The sequence below is a fragment of the Biomphalaria glabrata genome, chromosome 13 (genome assembly GCF_947242115.1).
Source record: "Biomphalaria glabrata chromosome 13, xgBioGlab47.1, whole genome shotgun sequence".
Taxonomy (NCBI): domain Eukaryota; kingdom Metazoa; phylum Mollusca; class Gastropoda; family Planorbidae; genus Biomphalaria; species Biomphalaria glabrata.
The window spans coordinates 13,048,259-13,068,382 of NC_074723.1; the positions used below are offsets into that span (position 1 = coordinate 13,048,259).

The 20,124-nt window shown below is 33.2% G+C and overlaps 1 protein-coding gene and 1 long non-coding RNA gene across 3 annotated transcripts in view; one reads left to right on the forward strand and one right to left on the reverse strand.

Moving 5' to 3' along the window:
* Positions 1-1,113: 1,113 nt before the first annotated feature.
* On the forward strand, positions 1,114-10,172 carry LOC106063010 (DNA fragmentation factor subunit beta-like). 2 transcript variants are annotated; one of them, XR_001216921.2, is made up of 7 exons: positions 1,114-1,326; positions 2,879-3,011; positions 4,585-4,776; positions 5,006-5,085; positions 6,324-6,595; positions 7,126-7,189; positions 7,309-7,446. XR_001216921.2 is itself a non-coding variant. In XM_013221321.2 (6 exons), the coding sequence occupies exons 1-6, from the start codon at positions 1,183-1,185 to the stop codon at positions 7,502-7,504; spliced, it is 1,017 nt and encodes a 338-aa protein (XP_013076775.2). In that variant the 5' UTR covers positions 1,114-1,182; the 3' UTR covers positions 7,505-10,172. The 2 variants fall into 2 exon arrangements, 1 of the variants encoding a protein (XP_013076775.2); XM_013221321.2 differs by lacking the exon at positions 7,126-7,189 and having other exon boundaries at positions 7,309-10,172.
* The window catches only part of LOC106063011 (uncharacterized), a 36,205-nt gene continuing 25,762 nt past the window's right edge, over positions 9,682-20,124 (reverse strand). Inside the window, exons 3-5 of the long non-coding RNA XR_008774346.1 lie at positions 17,058-17,167; positions 13,547-13,605; positions 9,682-10,817 (exon numbers count right to left, since the gene is read on the reverse strand). This is a non-coding gene — a long non-coding RNA (uncharacterized LOC106063011). The remainder of the gene's footprint in view (positions 10,818-13,546; positions 13,606-17,057; positions 17,168-20,124) is intronic.

Genomic DNA, 20,124 nt, shown 5'->3' on the forward strand with positions numbered 1-20,124 from the left:
TAAAGTTAATATTTGGCTAAAGACTTTTAAAATATATAGCTAGCTGTCATGATGTATTTTGGAGAGATGCTTAGTATTGTATTACCTCCACAATCATCTGACATGTGTATTGGCAGGTGCCCCAGAGATCTACCCAATACACCATTAGGGCACAATGAAGTGTTGAATAATTTTCTGGAGTCCAATACTTTCTAACTCAATTCAATGAAATTGTTTTCAAAATATGAAATACTTGCACAGTTACAACTTGAATCAAATGTTTTGGTTTAAGTAAAACACAATCAAGATGCAAGGAAACAAAAAGTAAACCAGTTAAGAATAAACACACATGAAACAAATCCCATGAACAGAGAACATGATACTATTTCATTGGGATTCTGTAATGAATGGGTCAACAGGAAATGATTGTTTTTGTTTTTCTATGTTAATTTAATAGCTTTTTTTTTTGTTTTATATTTTTGTAATGAAATACCAACCTTTTCTCATTTATTAACCAGATTGCAATATTACTTCAATGTTAGATCCATTAAAAGATTATTTCTCGAAGCCCCTAGATTAGATCCCAAACTTGTTTTTCTTATAGACCACTTGCCATGTTTTCAAGGTTTTGGTAAACCTTCTGCTTTTGTAAATTCATAAACTTTAAATGTGTTTTCCGCTGATTTGCCTTTGGTGTCAATTGTTGAAGCTTTTGTTAAGAGCAACTCTTCTTGGATTTTTCAAACGAACATATAACAAGAATAAAGTTTTATTTGTAGGCAAGGTTGACCCCTCCACATAATCATGTGTGTGGAACTAATTCTTCTGATGGGAAATCAAAATTAAAATCACGTCCTGTTTAAATGAGATCCTCTATTATGGACCCCTTTTGCATCTCATGATAGACCCCCCCCCCCCAATTCATTAATCACATACGTAGATTCTGGGAGTCGTCATAGACATCTTGGGGTCCATTCTTGGAATAACTCCCCTAAATGTTACACATTTACACTTAAGCCTTGATATATTTATATATATATCAGTGTTTGTGCTATTTATAGTACTCCGAAATTCCCAATATTTTTTTTACCCTCTTAAAATAGAAGAGTAATTATATCATTTTAACATATTGGTATTTTATATTTATAATTATAGATCTAATATTACTAATAATAATAGATCTAAATCATTTCTAGGGAAAATATGTTAAATTCGATTACATCTTTAATAAATGGTATAAAAAAGCCATTAAAAGTTCGATGTGTTGCAGAAGAGAGCTTTCGCCGTTATGGCATAGTTGCAAAGGATTATTCTGACGCAGTTAAAAAAGGAAAAGAAAAATTAAAGGTTTGCCTAACTTTTACTCTGTGACTTAGTGACTGTGACTACTCAGTACTGTGAGTGTGATATAAATTATAATATTATAAAAATATTATTAAAATATAATCATACTTTCACTTTCAGATATCCATTATAATAATTATATGATTATTCATCATTGAGAGATCTATCTTGAATCTTAAAAAAGAAGATGATTACACTTTTCTGTTGTTTTTTTCCATGCCTATGGTGGCTATAGCCTATAGCTTTTTAAAACTTTGTAGTACTCATACAACTTGAATAGAATATTATAAATAGAATCTTATAAATTACAGAAATTCTCTAGAAAGAGGAGATTACATGTATCCATTTGTTAATCTAGTCATGCATGTTAACTTAAAAATTATATAGCTCCTTCTTCATAATTGAAGATGAGCACATTTCTCATATCATATCCTATTGACTCAAAGATGACTGTTAAGTCCAATCTTCGCTTTAAAAAGCTGGCGCATTCGTGGCATGGTTAGGTTTGGTCAGCTAGAGATAGGCCTGCTTTTTCTCTCAGCTGATAAATTACAAATGTTCTTTCAAAAGAGAAGATAATTATGTCCTACACATATCCAAGATTATCTTGGGGTTTAGTCACAATATTGATCAAACAATGGAAAATCAATTCAAGGCTTTAGGGTTTAATAAAATAATTTTTAAGAAATCAAATTAGAAAGTATTTATAACTCAAGTGGTATTTAATCTTGGTTAGATCAATATTAGGAAACACTCACTATTTGGAAACACTCGCCTCAAGAAAAAAAAAGGAATTAGAACAGATACAGGTTTATTGTAAATGAATAATCACATTTAACTATAGAAGCTTTATTAGTAAATGTTCATAGACTTTAGGACAAAAAACTAAAATGTTCAGTAGCACTAGTGCATAAACACTAAACCATAACTAACTAATAAAAAAAAGTTAAAATCATATTTCATGTTCTATATCTTTCAGTACATTCACATCACAGTGCAGTTAGAGCATGTTATAGGTTGCCTGAATCTGGAAAACTAGTGACTTAGTAGTAAAAAGTAAAGAGTAAAGTTTCTCTTACAACCTTACAATCTATGAGGCAGATTAGGTTAAGCTCATCTGTTCCTACCGCCAATGTTTAACAAGCAGGCTGTTATGTGGCCATCACAATGGCCAACTGCCTTTACTTTCCCCAACTAAAGTCAGGTACCCATTAGAGTTGGATGGACTCAGGGACGTCTTAAAACTACTGAAATTCAAAATCCCAGTCTTCAGTGAGATTTGAACCCAGGACACCAGGTTAGGAAGCCAAGTGCTTAATCACTCAGCCGCCCTGCACTGACTTAGTAGTACTGTTTGTCTGGAATTATCCTAGTTGAAAAGCAAAGTCAACATATTAATTATGTTCTAAATTTATTTAATGAATCATGTTCTATTTCTGATTCATGCTGTGCTATGTTAATAAAGCTAGGATACATTGAAAAGAAAAAGTCTGTACTTGTATATATGTACTTTATTTTAATCTTAAAAGTAGTTATGATTGTTTATTTCTTTTAGATACCAAATAATGTTAAAGTAACGGTGGTTCTGGAGGATGATGGTACTGAAGTCACTGACAATGGCTATTTAGATACTCTGCAACCACACACCACACTTGTTTTTCTTAGACCAGGAGAATATTTCCAGTCAGGTTTGTTTACTTCAACATTATAAATGGATGTTGTAACATTGGGACAGACAATTTGAACAAAAGAAGTGTTAAGATCTCAAGTACACACCCTTGTGGTTAATAAAATAAAGTTTAAAGACTAAACACAAATGAGTAATAAGCAGATTTTTAGATTTTGTAGCCTTTGGTTTACAGGTATTATGTATAATAAAGATTATTATTATTAAAACCCATGACCTTTAGTGCAACAGCCAAGTAGTTATCACCACTTAGCCATCATTTCCCTTACAGTACTGACTAAATTACCATCTGTATTGATATACATATGAACAATGTATGTGACTAGATGTATTCCTGGTTTTGATTGCTCCTTCTTAAGTCGGAGAAGAATCTGCTGTGGTTGAACAGGTCTATTATGGAACATCAAACTTTACAACAATTCATGAATAGCAGCAAATCAAATACACACAGCTGAATTGCAAGTTCTATTAACTTACCCTAAATAGTATACACATTACCACAAATCATAGCAATACCACAGTCAGAGAAAACAGAGATACACTTCGACACTATTGCCAATAAACCCAAAATGAAATGGCATCTCAGTACATTTAAATACAGGCAATCAAAGTAAGTAAAAAAGTAAAGTACCCTTTTAGACTTAGTAATCTATGGGGCAGATGATGTAACGGTCATCTGTTTCTGAGGATCACAGTTTATGAGGGTGTCATATGGTCAGCATAATGACTAACGGCTTTTACTTTTCAAGGGCGTCCTAAAAGTCTAGATACTCAAAATCCCAGTTTTCACTAAGATTGGAACCTGAGAGCCCAGAAGCCAGGTGCTTTATCACACCTGTAAAGGCAATCAAAGTGCACTGAAAACAATGAATATCAAAATCCATGTAAAACATGTAAAAGAATTAAATTTATCCACTGACACTGATTAAAAGGCAACAACTATATTAGTGCCAGGATTTTAATTGCTTGATTTTCAAAATCAACAAAATTCTAGACAGAATCAAAAGGTAGTTAGATACCACTCCAGGGGCATTTGAGACTCGCACTGAAACAAAGGCAAAAGTTGTTCAACACTCCCATACCAGTGAAATAGTCCCTCAACAAAACAGAAAGAGCAGACAATAATCAACTGGGACTGGGGAGGGCTAAAGAAATATGACATCACAAGGATAATAAGTACCATACAGATTAGAAAATTAATGAACTAGTAAATAGTTCAAATAGTTTTTTCTTATTTGTAAGAAAAGATATTTAAGATACAGGGCAAGAAAAAAGTCTTTAAAAAAATTGGCGGAGTGAAATGAACATCACAAGAAACAATTTTGAAACTTTCTCTGTATTGTCTTTTTGGTCGGGCATTTTCCTTCCCTTTAAAAATTAAATGATGAAGTAGATAAAGCGTTTCAGTGACATGACTTTATTACTTCACTGAATATTTGCCAATTGTACCACAGCTATTTATGTGGAGTAGATTGAATTGCATTGTTAAGTTTGTTGTATACATTGACTGAGCTTTATCTATCCACACAAACCACATACAACATGTCATTTGTCCCATCTTCTTTTTTTTCAAGACCTGGTCAAAGTTGTAGAAGGACTGCAATTGCTTATTTCTAGTATAAAGCCTGAGGGTATTAAAGAAATTACTCAATTGTTAAAGAAAGAAGAGTCTTATGAAAAACTTGAAATGTTTTCACAACTTAAAGAAGCGTCCCTGATTAATATAGATGCTGAAAAAAGGCAAGATGATGAAGATTGGTTTCAAGGTAACTTTTTTGATAATAATATTTCTATAAACTTGATTTGTGTTTATTAATTGGTAATCTAATAATCAAGCAATATGCTTAGCATTTTTTGTACATTATTTTTTAAAATTTGTTTCTTTGGATTTTTAATTATAATTTATATTGTATAATTAAAAGAAATAATTGTATTAAATGGTAAGGTGCATGCGTTTTGTTTTTGTTTTACTCATTGTTTAATAATATTTTTAAGGCATTGATAAGAAATACAAAACAAAGACAGCATATATGAAATACCTGGCACAGAGACGCATCCGCAGTTATTTTGACTCTGTAAGAACTGATGTTACAAAAATAATTAAACTAGAACTTGATTATTTCATATATTATAATATAATCATGTACTTCAACAGTCTGCCTTAATTTTTTTTTGTTTCATAAGATTAGATTTTTTACTTTAACACATCCATCTGCTAAAGCCACTGAATAATATAATATTCAAGTTCTCATAAAAAGAATCTTTTTGATTGTACTAGTACTGCATTTCCCAACCTATTGTCACCTGGTTAGATTTACCCACACAAACCTAATTTATACACACTAGCTTCACCCTAAATTTATTAGAATGGAATTAGGTAAATACAAAGGAAAAAAATGGCCATATGAGATGCTAATCCTGTTCCTGTGTCACTGATGATGCAGTCAGAGGTCCATGGTGTTAGCTTTGACCTGAATTTGATTTTATTTGGTCATATTTAATTCATCACTATTCTACCATATTGTTTTCTAGTTTTAATGTTTCACTAATAACATATTCCAAGTAATATCAGCTTACAGCCATAATTTCACTTTAACATAAAAATAGTTGAACAAAAAATCCTTTATTTTTAGGGTAAAACTGTAAAATAGATGTCACCATGTCTATCCTTTTTGTTTTAAATGTTATGATTTGACCTAGTTTGAAGGCCTTAGTGTCATTATATTAGATCGCCATGAGATAACTATCAGGGCGATTAAGGCATTTCTAGTATGTGTGTAGTGTGTGGTCCAGATACTTGAGAGAACTACTATTACTGGGATTACTTGCATACTTTCGAGTGTGTCACACATAAATAACTTATCTCCTAATTACTGAATAATTTGTATATTAAACAAACAATGAAATAGTACTAATGGTGAAGATGAATCCAAATATGAACTTATACACATTATCCAATAGATGAGACATAAAATAATAACTTCTTGTCCACACATTGAGTTACAACTTATTATTTTATAATTTAAATATATAATTACTTGGTACTGTCTTGTATAATTAACTTCTCACATGACAAATAACTTCCAACATGACTGCTCTACTCTAACTTCTCTAGATTGACTTTACTTGACTTTTCTACATGACTTCTGACTTAAGTTGACTGTCGGCTTACTCAGCTGCTCTCCTACTAACTCTCAGGTCGACTGCATCCTAACTCGACTTAGTAAAATCTTGTTCTCTCTTTCACCCGTATATCCAGTCATCTGATAACTAATGTTCACATGTTCATGTTTTCCTGCACTTTTTGTTACAGGCCAAGGACCAGATCCAGGAAGAAAAAGACCCCAAGGTCAAAGCTGAGTTGCTTGGTATATTTGACAAAATGAAAACAGAACTCAAGAAAAATGACCAGCATGGACATTATTTTGATCGTAGTTCATCCAAGCAAAAGTTATGTGATGAAAAAGGATGGTTTAAATGTGAAGGACCTTTTGATGAAGATGCCTGTGATCAATCCCACATGATTAACCCATATTCTTCTAAACTAAGAAGACTTGGTTTTATGAATTGGAACCTTGACCATATGTAAGTTTAATTTCTCAACATTCAAAAGAATTGTACCAAAAAATATAATTTGCATACTTTTGCTGTTGGAGACTTTATCACATTTATCCATCCATCCCAGCAGCCCTACAACCCAATTCTAGAGAGCACATAGAAAGTTTATATTAAACTATTACATAATTATAAAAGAATGGAGTGACTGAGCAGTAGTGGTTTAACTTTGGTGGTGATGAGGGTTTTCTTTACTTCTTTTGTCTTTCCAACTAACAAAAAATGGCTTTTTGGCATTAATCTAAAAGTGGGTTTTCATTGTAGTATACGACACTTTATCACTGTATGCCTTTGGAACCAGAGAACTGATTAAATCGTAATATATTTATACATATTTTTTTAAATCTTTACTGTTACTCTCATTACCTTATTAATTGCAGTTGTATATTTCATATAGAATGCCTTTAAAACTGTTATTGAAACAATATTGTTTTGTATTTGTTATTCATTTTAATTAGATTTTTCATTTGCATTGACTATTTTTAAATGTGTCCCAACAGATTTGTTTAGGTATATGTCTCAGAAATGTGTTTCGGTGTTTCTGCAGATGTTTTGAGTGATTTAGTAAGCTACATTAATGTTTGTGTTTCAGTGTTAGTATATAAATAAAAACCAACTTTTCTTATTGGTGTTTTAAATGTAATATTTATCTAAGGGGAAATAATTTTTGTTCTTTTTTTCAGAATTGAGAAAAAAAGGGAAGTGATTCCTAAACTGGTTGAAGCTGCCAAAAAGAAGAGTGGCAAGAAACAGCTCAACCACATGGAAGTCTATAAACTCTTGTTTACAAAGGACAATTTGAAATTTGTTCAATATGAGTGTCATAAGAAAGAGGCCAGATCCCCAACAATCAATGTAGATGATTTTTACTTACATTAAAAAAGGTCATTTTGTATTATTTAAAATATATCCTGCTGTTCAAAATGAATTGTGAATTGTATCTATTACTCATAAAACTCTCACAACTTTCCATTGTTTTAATTTATATCAATTTGCCATGTTGGTTTGTTGTTATATGCAATATTAACTATGCATTATTCATGTATGTTATTGCATCTTTATTGTTAATTTTTACCTTGCTTTTACATTGATTTACAGATTGTATAATCAAAAACAGTGTTATTACATTTGCCCAGACTATCATTTGGAAAATCCAAAGTGTTTTCTGTGTGACCCTATATGGTAGTCTTCCATTTAAGTTAACAAACTATCTACATTTCCAAGCCTTGAACATGGGTTGCAGAGAATCTCAAATTATTTTTGTTAAGATCATACACTTACTTGGCTAGGTCTATTCAAAAAGAGCTGTTGGTAGTGACAGATGTTTATTTGATTAAAGAGCTTTGATTGTGTTGATTGATGCTAGGCACTGCTGGGGTACAAGGAATGCTTTGGAAGCAACAAAGATTTGTTTCTTGTTCCAAATCAATGACAACAAAAAAAAAAACAGGAAATATTTGTTTTTATGCCTTGCATTGTATTTGACACAATTATAATATTACTGTGAATTTGTTGTTTTTTATGCTAATGTATTTTAATTCTAGTGATTTATTTTTTATTTCATTTAAAACATGTCAACTTACACATGTATTTAAATATGTCTATGTTTTTTTTTTTAGAGTTTTATAATTAATATCACAAATGTCTTATATATTTTTAGATGGACTGTGATACTGAATAAATGCCATAATTTTATGACTTCTTTTGTCAGTATGAACTTTGAAGTATGGTGGCTGGTTGTTCAAGTGATTTGCTTCCTAACTGAAGGGTCTCAACTTTGAATCTTGATTCAGGACAGGGATTTAAATTCAGATTTTTCTGGGCATTCCTCAATCATCCCCCCCCTCCCGCATATTCATTTATTTTTTTTCATATTATTTTGTTAGTCTAAAGGGAGATAAAAGTAATAAAATTTCATGCTATTGATTTGCTATTTTTTTAAATCTGAAACTGCATAGAATATTGAATCAACAATGTCATTGATTACTTCAACTTTTTCAGGCAAGAGTGAGGTTATTCATTTCTATTTCTTTTCATAATAGTAAAGACAGAAGTCTAATTACAGTTTTCATTAGTCTCCTAATAGTATTGCATTCATAAGACGCTTGGGTCAAGATCCTAATCTGACACTCCTGCATTCATAAGATGCTTGGGTCAAGATCCTAATCTGACACTCCAACATTCATAGGATGCTTGGGTCAAGATCTAATCTGATACTCCTGCATTCATAAGATGCTTGGGTCAAGATCCTAATCTGACACTCCAACATTCATAGGACGCTTGGGTCAAGATCTAATCTGATACTCCTGCATTCATAAGATGCTTGGGTCAAGATCCTAATCTGACACTCCTGCATTCATAGGATGCTTGGGTCAAGATACTAATCTGATACTCCTGCATTCATAAGACACTTGGGTCTAGATCCTTATCTGACACTCCTACATTCATAGGATGCTTGGGTCTAGATCCTAATCTGATACTCCTGCATTCATAAGACACTTGGGTCTAGATCCTTATCTGACACTCCTACATTCATAGGATGCTTGAGTCTAGATCCTAATCTGATACTCCTTCATTCATAAGACACTTGGGTCTAGATCCTTATCTGACACTCCTACATTCATAGGATGCTTGGGTCTAGATCCTAATCTGATACTCCTGCATTCATAAGACACTTGGGTCTAGATCCTTATCTGACACTCCTACATTCATAGGATGCTTGAGTTTAGATCCTAATCTGATACTGCTGCATTCATAAGATATTTGTGGTTAGATCCTTATCTGACACTCCTACATTCATAGGATGCTTGGGTCTAGATCCTAATCTGATACTGTTGTATTCATAAGACACTTGGGTCAAGACCCTAATCTGACACTCCTGTGGTTTTAAAATCTTGGAGCTCTGACTCAGCTCCTACTTCCATGTAGACTCATGGCTCTTTGTCTTGAAGAGAAATTTTTTTGTTTGTTTTCTAGATGATCAATAGTCTGTAGAAAACATTTGATCAACAAATCTCTAATATAGGAATCACAAGAAAGAAAACATTAGGCATGACTGAAAGAAGACAAAATATTTTATTGAAATTTTATAACCACTCTCAAGATTCAAATCTAGTACATAAAAAGGACATACAATTCTACACTTTATAGAATCATTTTTCTAAATTATATTTATCTCTGTACATTCATTCAACCCAAAGAAAGTTTGAGACAACTTAAAATTGTTGATTCTTTAATTTATTTTGATTTATATCCCTTTCTATAGTTTTATAAAGATGACTTATTTCCCTTTGATCATCACGGAACAAATGTGTTGATCATTGCAAATAAAGCAACATTTAATGAATCAGTTAATAAAAAAAAATTAAGACTCCTAGACTTTCACTTCTATTGCTTTGCATGAACTTCTTTGAATATAATATTATTGAAGTGTATAGAAGCTTGCACTAGAAAGGCTACAAGTAGCAACCTACAAGATATAGTCTAGCTGGTCTATGTTCAACTACAAAAGTATCTTTAAATTAAACTACAAAAGTACATCTGTTTTGTTTTAAAATTTGTTGTTCATCATTGACGCTTCTATTATATCCATACAGCTCTGCAATTATTTGTAAGAGGATATTTTCTTTCTTTTCTATAACAAATTGGGTTGTAGTTTGTGTATGTTACACCACTAGTGATCTAAAAAATTCAATGTAGTATGGTTACAATAATATACAGCAGCTGCTCGTCTAAGTTTAAGAATTGATGTAATTAATAGAAGTCTTTAATACATGGGGTAAAGCATACATTTGTATAGCAGAATCAAATGTACAGGTTTAAAAAATTTATGCAATTATTTCCCCTTTTAATAATGCTAAAACACCAGGCTATTTTACACAGATTTAACGGGATATTAGAATCGCATCTCGAAGTAAAATATCATATTAATATTAACAAAAGGTTTCTAATAACGGATATTAAATAATTTAGATGTATGTTTATTTCTAGCCAACTTTTTACTGAAAGATAAAATAATAAATGTTAAAAAAAAATTACGAATCTAATCTTCTGTCCAAGTTTTTCTACATACAACAAATGACAAAGAATTAAATACAGAGTAAATATATATTACAAATGTCCCTGTGCATTTATTTCATTCAGTAGATATAAAATTTCAACACTATATTACTTCCGAATTTCTCTTGATTTTCTGAGGAGGAGAAAAGAATTAATAATTATTAATCATGATTTTTACAAGACCAGAAAAACTAGATACTTCTGCATGGTTTCTAATGGGTTGTAAACTGTTGAGTAGATACTTCTGCATGGTTTCTAATGGGTTGTAAACTGTTGAGTAGATACTTCTGCATGGTTTCTAATGGGTTGTAAACTGTTGAGTAGATACTTCTGCATGGTTTCTAATGGGTTGTAAACTGTTGAGTAGATACTTCTGCATGGTTTCTAATGGGTTGTAAACTGTTGAGTAGATACTTCTGCATGGTTTCTAATGGTTTGTAAACTGTTGAGTAGATACTTCTGCATGGTTTCTAATGGGTTGTAAACTGTTGAGTAGATACTTCTGCACGGTTTCTAATGGGTTGTAAACTGTTGAGTAGATACTTCTGCATGGTTTCTAATGGGTTGAAAACTGTTGAGTAGATACTTCTGCGTGGTTTCTAATGGGTTGTAAACTGTTGAGTAGATACTTCTGCATGGTTTCTAATGGGTTGTAAACTGTTGAGTAGATACTTCTGCATGGTTTCTAATGGGTTGAAAACTGTTGAGTAGATACTTCTGCATGGTTTCTAATGGGTTGTAAACTGTTGAGTAGATACTTCTGCATGGTTTCTAATGGGTTGAAAACTGTTAAGTAGATACTTCTGCATGGTTTCTAATGGGTTGAAAACTGTTGAGTAGATACTTCTGCATGGTTTCTAATGGGTTGTAAACTGTTGAGTAGATACTTCTGCATGGTTTCTAATGGGTTGTAAACTGTTGAGTAGATACTTAGTTGTTTTTTTTTTCATTAGTGTTACATTAAGTACTTTTTAGTGTGAAAAAAAATTGGAAAAAAAAAGTCTAGTTAAAATAGTGTAGTTCTTGTGTTACAATAATGCCGCTTCAATTTTAATCTCTGCATACATGAATTTCATGACTATTTGGCTTTCTATTCTGTTTTTAATAATGTAATAATGTTTTCTTTTTGGATTCTGAATCCAACATTATTTTTTTCCACCTTGACACTGTTTTTAGTTGAAATTTCCATTCGATCACATAATAATTTATCTTTTGTGTGTGTTGTTTTGGATTTTATAATTAATATTCTTTGAATTTTCTGTTGAAATGAGACGACTCTCAGCGATCTTTTAGTTTGTTTCTATTTTCTAGATTACACCAGTGTGTACCAAAAATACGCTAGAATCTTCCATTGCCTTATGGGATACCAACATCAATTTTGCAACACAGTTACAGTTAAATGTCTCTCAATATCATAGACTAGAAGTTTTCAATTTATGTTTACAATCGCATTTCAAAGTGTGAAAATTTGTTAGCTCGAAATGGATCACGTGTTTGTCCCCCTTCCCCATGTTGCCCTGCCTGAAACTGCTAGTCAAGGATATTAATAATAATTGATTAATTGCCTTTAAATCATTAAGATATAATTAGAATAAATTCTTGCGTAATATTTGTTTGAAATTTCCCATTGAATACAAGACACTTTAGATATATGTTACAAATAGCCGATATAGGCTATTCTATTTTAATTGATTTGGTCAGAGCTGGAAAAAAAAAGGCAAATACTAGTTAGTGGTGGAGATAGTACGAGATGTTGCATAGAGTTGATTGACCAAATATTGGAAGCACTTCGGGTCAAATATAACGAGAAATGGAGGATCAAATAGAAGAGACAGAAACCCATTTAAGCTTGGCAACCACTGCCAGAAGCAAACAGTGGAAATCTGGACGAGTTACATCAGCTTCCAAATAAAATTAAAACTGTTTTCTTCGCTAGTGGACTCCAAACCCCTATATGGTTGTGAAAGTTGGACACTGAATGCTGAGTCTGAAAGAAAAATTTAAGTTTGGAGAGTAAATGTTACAGAAAAATGCTGGGTACCAGATACAGGAAAAGAAGACAAATGAGTTTGTACTAATACAAGCCAACACTCTGGCTGGCATAACAAAAAAAAAAAAAGAAATTCCTGAACTGTGAATAGACGAAAGCTGAGTGGTTTGGTCATATTGTAAGACATGACTCACTTTCACAAGTCATCCTTCAAGGTACAGTGGATGAAGCACAAAGAAATGGTCGCCCAAAGAAAAGCTGGCTGGGCAATGTAAAAGAATAGTCCAGCATCTCTAATTATATTCTGCTAAAAACAGTTGCTTATCGGGAAAAGTGAAGGGATCTTGTTACGAACACTGTCACAGCACCGCTACGAAGAAAGTCAAGGGACATACGATTCAATGATTCAAATAGAAAAAAAGATTCAAAGACACCAACTAAGATTTTTTAAAAATCTAAGCACTTAACTATAGACTAATAAAATGGTTTAGTATAGATACTAACTCTCCTGCTCCACTTCATTAAAAAAATACGATCATACGAAGTAAGAACTGAACTAATAGAATTGTGTTAGCACCTAAGTCAAACACATCTCTTGTGTGTTGTGTGATGTGTTGTCTAATTAGCCCAGTTAAACATTTTAGGCTTACAACAATTTCACATAATAGCAAAAAAAAACAAAAAACAACATTCTATTCCAAGCGATTGAGGACATTAATAGAGTCTATATTAAAAGATCTTAAAAGATCTAGGCAAACATATCACACAAAATACTGCAGACTCATAATTTAGGCACACGTACACACGAGTGAATCAACACACACTTTAGGTAGGCTAACATATATTGTGATGACTTTCAATATTTCTTTTACCTTGTTTTACATCAACCACGTTTTGTTTCAGTAAATTTAGATTCTTGTTGTCTCGCCATCTGATCAAACAAAAGTTTTTGAATTAGAAAAACGTTAGTTAGAAAAAAAGGGAGAAGAATGACGACAATAGAGCTTAAATGCACCAACAAAACAAAAAAAAAAGGGAAAAGAATGACGACAATAGAGCTTAAATGCACCAACACAAAAAAAAGCGTGTTAAAACGAGACCAATAGTTATAGTAGGCCTCAACAGTGACCTGTGACGTCGTAGCCTGTGACGTGGCAACGAGCTATTGGCCTAAACTGCTTACAGGTTGCTATGTCACAGGTCCGTGTTGAAGCCTACTATAACAACTGGTCTCGGTTAAAAGAGCATCGATCCTCCCCATCACTATCTTTACTTATTTTCCGGAAGCCCATGGCTGACTGGTCACGTGGTAAGCTTCTGGACTGTCGGGGTTCTACCATCTCCTATAGAACAGCAGGAATTTTAGTCCAAGGCTTGATAATTTTCTTTTCTGAAGACCATCTTATTACGTCAGCAATTTGTTTCCTTTAGCTCGGCCTTGATAGTTCCATGTTGCTTTTTCGTTTCCTTCTTTTGGTGCTTACCATCTGAAAAAGTCCTTACAATGTCTATTGAATGTAATGCCTCTGTCTTATTCTATTTCTTTTTACACGAATGTGGCTGTGGAGACCTAGATTTGTCTTGATAAGCTGATTACATTTGAGCTATGGATATTCTGTGCCTTGAATAACTTGATTTGCTCTGAGTTTCTTTGGCTGTTTTATTTTTAGCGGCTTCCGTAAGGGGAAAAAGCCGCTATTAGGTTTGTGCAAAATGTCCGTCTGTCCGTCTGTCACACTCAAATCTCGAAAACTAAAAGAGATATGAAAATATTATTTCACAATTAAATGCGGCTTGAAAAGTTTAGGTGAAACGGCTACTTTTGATTTTCTAAAAGCAAATTATTTAATTTATAAAATTAATTATGCAAGCGATTTTTTCTTAAAAATACACCAATTCTAAAACAATTACGTAAATGTAAGAGAGGCAATGTTACAATATTTGTATATTGTAAGAATCAGAAAGTCAAATATATTTATGAAATGTACAAGAAATGATTACAACAAATATAAATAATAGTTAAAGATGTTTTTTCTGGTTAAATTAAAAGAAAACATTTCTGTTTGTTTATAAAGGCTAATAATGCACTTTGTATGTAAATATCATGCACATTTTTTAAAATGGACTTTTTATGCAGCGACTTTTGTGCAGAAGGGTAACGTCGCAACATGCTATGGTGCTAAACCAATTCCTTAAACTTTAAAAAAAAAAATCAGATTTTATTTTTTGTTTAGTGCCCCCATCCTAATAAAAGAAGCTTATTTGTGTGCGTTTTGTCTGTTGGTCGGTCTGTCCGTCACGATTAGATTAACAAATAACACTAAAGGCTATAGTAAATCTGATTTAACCTTTAATTTTTCATTCAAGAATATTGCAATAGTTTTATGTATCTATAATAGATTGTTCCGGAGCTTTTGTGAAAAACAAATCAATGCCAACGAATATTTGTTTGCTCTTCTAACTTATATTAGATTTTATTTCCATGCTTAAACGTTGCAATAAACACATGATCTTTAATACATTGTTCCGTTTTTTTAATGTAAATAGCATATCAATGCTAAATAAAAATATCTATACTGATTTATATTTCATTAACTATAAAGTTGTTCCGGATATTGTTTTATAAAAAATAAATTATGTCAAATGATTGTTTGAAATCGCATAATTGACTAATATTACACTTATATTCTTTGACACTACGTCACTAAATCATCGACGTACAAGCACGATATATCTGTAAAATATGTTCTTTTCTATTTTTTTTTCAATTACAAATCAATGCTGAAAGATTATCTAAAATCGCTCGTCTGACATTTTGTACATATCCGGTAGATGCCATGCTGTAATGTGTAATATATCTATTTATCAATAATAGGCTATTAGTTTGTAACCAGTTTGTTATTAAGTTAAGAGCAATGCGGTTAGCGCGCTGAATTGATTATCTCGACGGTCCCGGGTTGTTTGTTGTTTTACATGTTTCGGATGTTCCTTCAGAGTTGAAGATAGTTAACTTCCTAGTCCGAATCTCCCGCAGGACGACGGGGGATGGGGCGGGCAGGGTTTGAACCCTCAACCATAGATAAATCCTAACGACAGTCCAACGCGCAAACTGCCTATATGGCTGCCTGGTCGTGCGGTTTTGCGCGCTGGACTGTCGTTTCAGGTTTGGACTAGGAAGTAATTATCTTCAACTCTGAAGGAACATCCGAAACATATAAAACATTTTACAAAACATTTTACAAACAACTGCACGACCATGGAGGGTTCATACTCTGCTCGCTGCCATTCTCCGTCGTCCAGCGAGAAGAGAATTTTTTTCAAAATAACATTCAAAACATTCAAAACATTTAAAACAGAAAAAAACAACAACATTTTTACAACGGCAAATGAATCTTTCAAACATTATTACTTTTGACCATCAAAATTAAATCACGTCTGGAGTATTCCTTGTGAATAGGCGGATCCGACAGGGTTCCGACTCCGACGGGAGCCACCTCTGAGTTTGTTTGATAACACAAACTCTCTTTGTAATCTTCTTTTTTTTTTTTTTTTGGTTATTAAGAAATGGATAACATTTTAATTGAATATGACAGCGATAAAATTTTTTTGAAAAAAAAATAAATGTAGGCCTAATTGAGTGATGAGTATTTATTTTACAATGGTAATACTAACGTAGCACACATTTTCTTTCAAAATGCACTTTCACTTTGGAAAGTTACAAAGAGAGGAAGGAGAGGAATTTAAAAAAAAAACAAGCAAAATAAAAAAAATCCTTTTTTTTCATAAAATAAAGCTTATCTAAGGGAAAGAACTACGCGTTTACAACTGCATCTCTCAACAATGTGGAAGTTATCTAAGGGAAAGAACTACGCATTTACTTTATTATTTAAATTAGTTAACAATAATTGATTGACGAATTGGTTAATTTTGAATTTTTGTTAGGTACAAAAAATAATTGTTGAAGGTTTGAACTTGATCCGAGAATGGGTGCGGGAGAAAGAACGTGTACAACCTTTGTACCAGACAGACAGACAGACAGGCAGGCAGACAGGCAGACAGACAGACAGACAAACAGACAGACAGACAGACAGACAGGGTGAGTTGATTTAAGCATTGTAAAAATAAGCAACAAAACGTGACTCAAGAGTACAGATGTTATAAAATTTAAATTATGTAGGCCCACTCAACTTTGAGTTTGAAGAAAATAGAGAAAATGCCAGCCAATAGATAGCTTAGAAATTTGTCACAAACCACAAGTAGGCCAATTCTAATGTGGATTCTTGAAAATCCCTAACTAGTCATGCAAAGCCCCACACTCTGTCCTCTTGACCATTAAACTCAATTAAATATGAATGATGTCAAAATGAAACCCCGGAGACTCACCCTCAATACACTTTCAATAGCTGACTCTGTATCGAAATCTGCTGTTAAATCTCGTCTGCTGGGTGACTCGGCAGCCTGCAAGATGGCGCTGTACAAATCATCTTTGTCTCCTGAATAATAAAACATGATTTGTCAATTTACGTTTTGTAAATGTCGTGTAACATTTAGTTTCTCTAGCCAAGCAGGCTTTTTTTTTTTCTTGTGTTCAACTTGGAATTACGAGGCAGAAAGGGTACTTAAAGCAATAGGTTATATTTGATTTGACAATTCCCATATTTTAGTATTAATAAGATTACGCACTGTACCACTCAGTAGACGGTCGTGGTGGCCGAGTGGTAAAGCGTTTGGCTTCCAAACGCAAGAGCTTCAAGTTCGAACCCTAGTCAAGACTAATTTTGATTTTAAGGACGTTCTGAGCACACCGAAACTCTGACCTACTTTGTGCCAGTAAAAACAGTTGGTCGTTGACCTGGCCACATGACACCCTGGTTAACCGTGGGTTATAGAAACAGATGTCATCATAGATAGTAAAGTCTGAAAAGGGTAATTTTACTTTTTCTTACTACCATTGAGAACGGTAAATGAAGGACATAGATATGAAATGACACTATTAGGTTAGGTTAGTATAGCAAGCAAAGAAAGTTAAAGGGTCAGTTCTACTACAGAGGCAACATCTAGCAATCAAACAGAAGACTTGGACACTCCATCCCGTCAATGAAAACAAACTATTTGTTTATGAACTTTATTAAGTTCAACTAAATCGAAAACATTTACAGTCGTTCACCCGAGCGTGTTAACAAAGCATCTTCACATGAAATACAAAACCAGCAACATTACCGATGTAGAACTGTCCCTAACCACATTAACCAAAGTCTTGCATTGGACAATAACAGAGTAAAGAGAAGGAAACCCTTACAGTGTCATCGACTTCAGTCACACCCATGTCCTATCTAGCATCTATTTATTCTATATCATCATCAATGACTTCAGTCTTACCCGTGTCCTATCTAGCATCTATTTATTCTATATCATCATCAATGACTTCAGTCACACCCGTGTCCTATCTAGCATCTATTTATTCTATATCATCATCAATGACTTCAGTCTTACCCGTGTCCTATCTAGCATCTATTTATTCTATATCATCATCAATGACTTCAGTCTTACCCGTGTCCTATCTAGCATCTATTTATTCTATATCATCATCAATGACTTCAGTCTTACCCGTGTCCTATCCAGCATCTATTTATTCTATATCATCATCAATGACTTCAGTCACACCCGTGTCCTATCTAGCATCTATTTATTCTATATCATCATCAATGACTTCAGTCTTACCCGTGTCCTATCTAGCATCTATTTATTCTATATCATCATCAATGACTTCAGTCTTACCCGTGTCCTATCTAGCATCTATTTATTCTATATCATCATCAATGACTTCAGTCTTACCCGTGTCCTATCCAGCATCTATTTATTCTATATCATCATCAATGACTTCAGTCTTACCCGTGTCCTATCTAGCATCTATTTATTCTATATCATCATCAATGACTTCAGTCACACCCGTGTCCTATCTAGCATCTATTTATTCTATATCATCATCAATGACTTCAGTCACACCCGTGTCCTATCTAGCATCTATTTATTCTATATCATCATCAATGACTTCAGTCACACCCGTGTCCTATCTAGCATCTATTTATTCTATATCATCATCAATGACTTCAGTCACACCCGTGTCCTATCTAGCATCTATTTATTCTATATCATCATCAATGACTTCAGTCTTACCCGTGTCCTATCTAGCATCTATTTATTCTATATCATCATCAATGACTTCAGTCTTACCCGTGTCCTATCCAGCATCTATTTATTCTATATCATCATCAATGACTTCAGTCTTACCCGTGTCCTATCTAGCATCTATTTATTCTATATCATCATCAATGACTTCAGTCACACCCGTGTCCTATCTAGCATCTATTTATTCTATATCATCATCAATGACTTCAGTCACACCCGTGTCCTATCTAGCATCTATTTATTCTATATCATCATCAATGACTTCAGTCACACCCGTGTCCTATCTAGCATCTATTTATTCTATATCATCATCAATGACTTCAGTCACACCCGTGTCCTATCTAGCATCTATTTATTCTATATCATCATCAATGACTTCAGTCACACCCGTGTCCTATCCAGCATCTATTTATTCTATATCATCATCAATGACTTCAGTCACACCCGTGTCCTATCTAGCATCTATTTATTGTATATCATCATCAATGACTTCAGTCACACCCGTGTCCTATCTAGCATCTATTTATTCTATATCATCATCAATGACTTCAGTCACACCTGTGTCCTATCTAGCATCTATTTATTCTATATCATCATCAATGACTTCAGTCACACCTGTGTCCTATCTAGCATCTATTTATTCTATATCATCATCAATGACTTCAGTCTTACCCGTGTCCTATCTAGCATCTATTTATTCTATATCATCATCAATGACTTCAGTCTTACCCGTGTCCTATCCAGCATCTATTTATTCTATATCATCATCAATGACTTCAGTCTTACCCGTGTCCTATCTAGCATCTATTTATTCTATATCATCATCAATGACTTCAGTCACACCCGTGTCCTATCTAGCATCTATTTATTCTATATCATCATCAATGACTTCAGTCACACCCGTGTCCTATCTAGCATCTATTTATTCTATATCATCATCAATGACTTCAGTCACACCCGTGTCCTATCTAGCATCTATTTATTCTATATCATCATCAATGACTTCAGTCACACCCGTGTCCTATCTAGCATCTATTTATTCTATATCATCATCAATGACTTCAGTCTTACCCGTGTCCTATCTAGCATCTATTTATTCTATATCATCATCAATGACTTCAGTCTTACCCGTGTCCTATCCAGCATCTATTTATTCTATATCATCATCAATGACTTCAGTCACACCCGTGTCCTATCTAGCATCTATTTATTCTATATCATCATCAATGACTTCAGTCACACCTGTGTCCTATCTAGCATC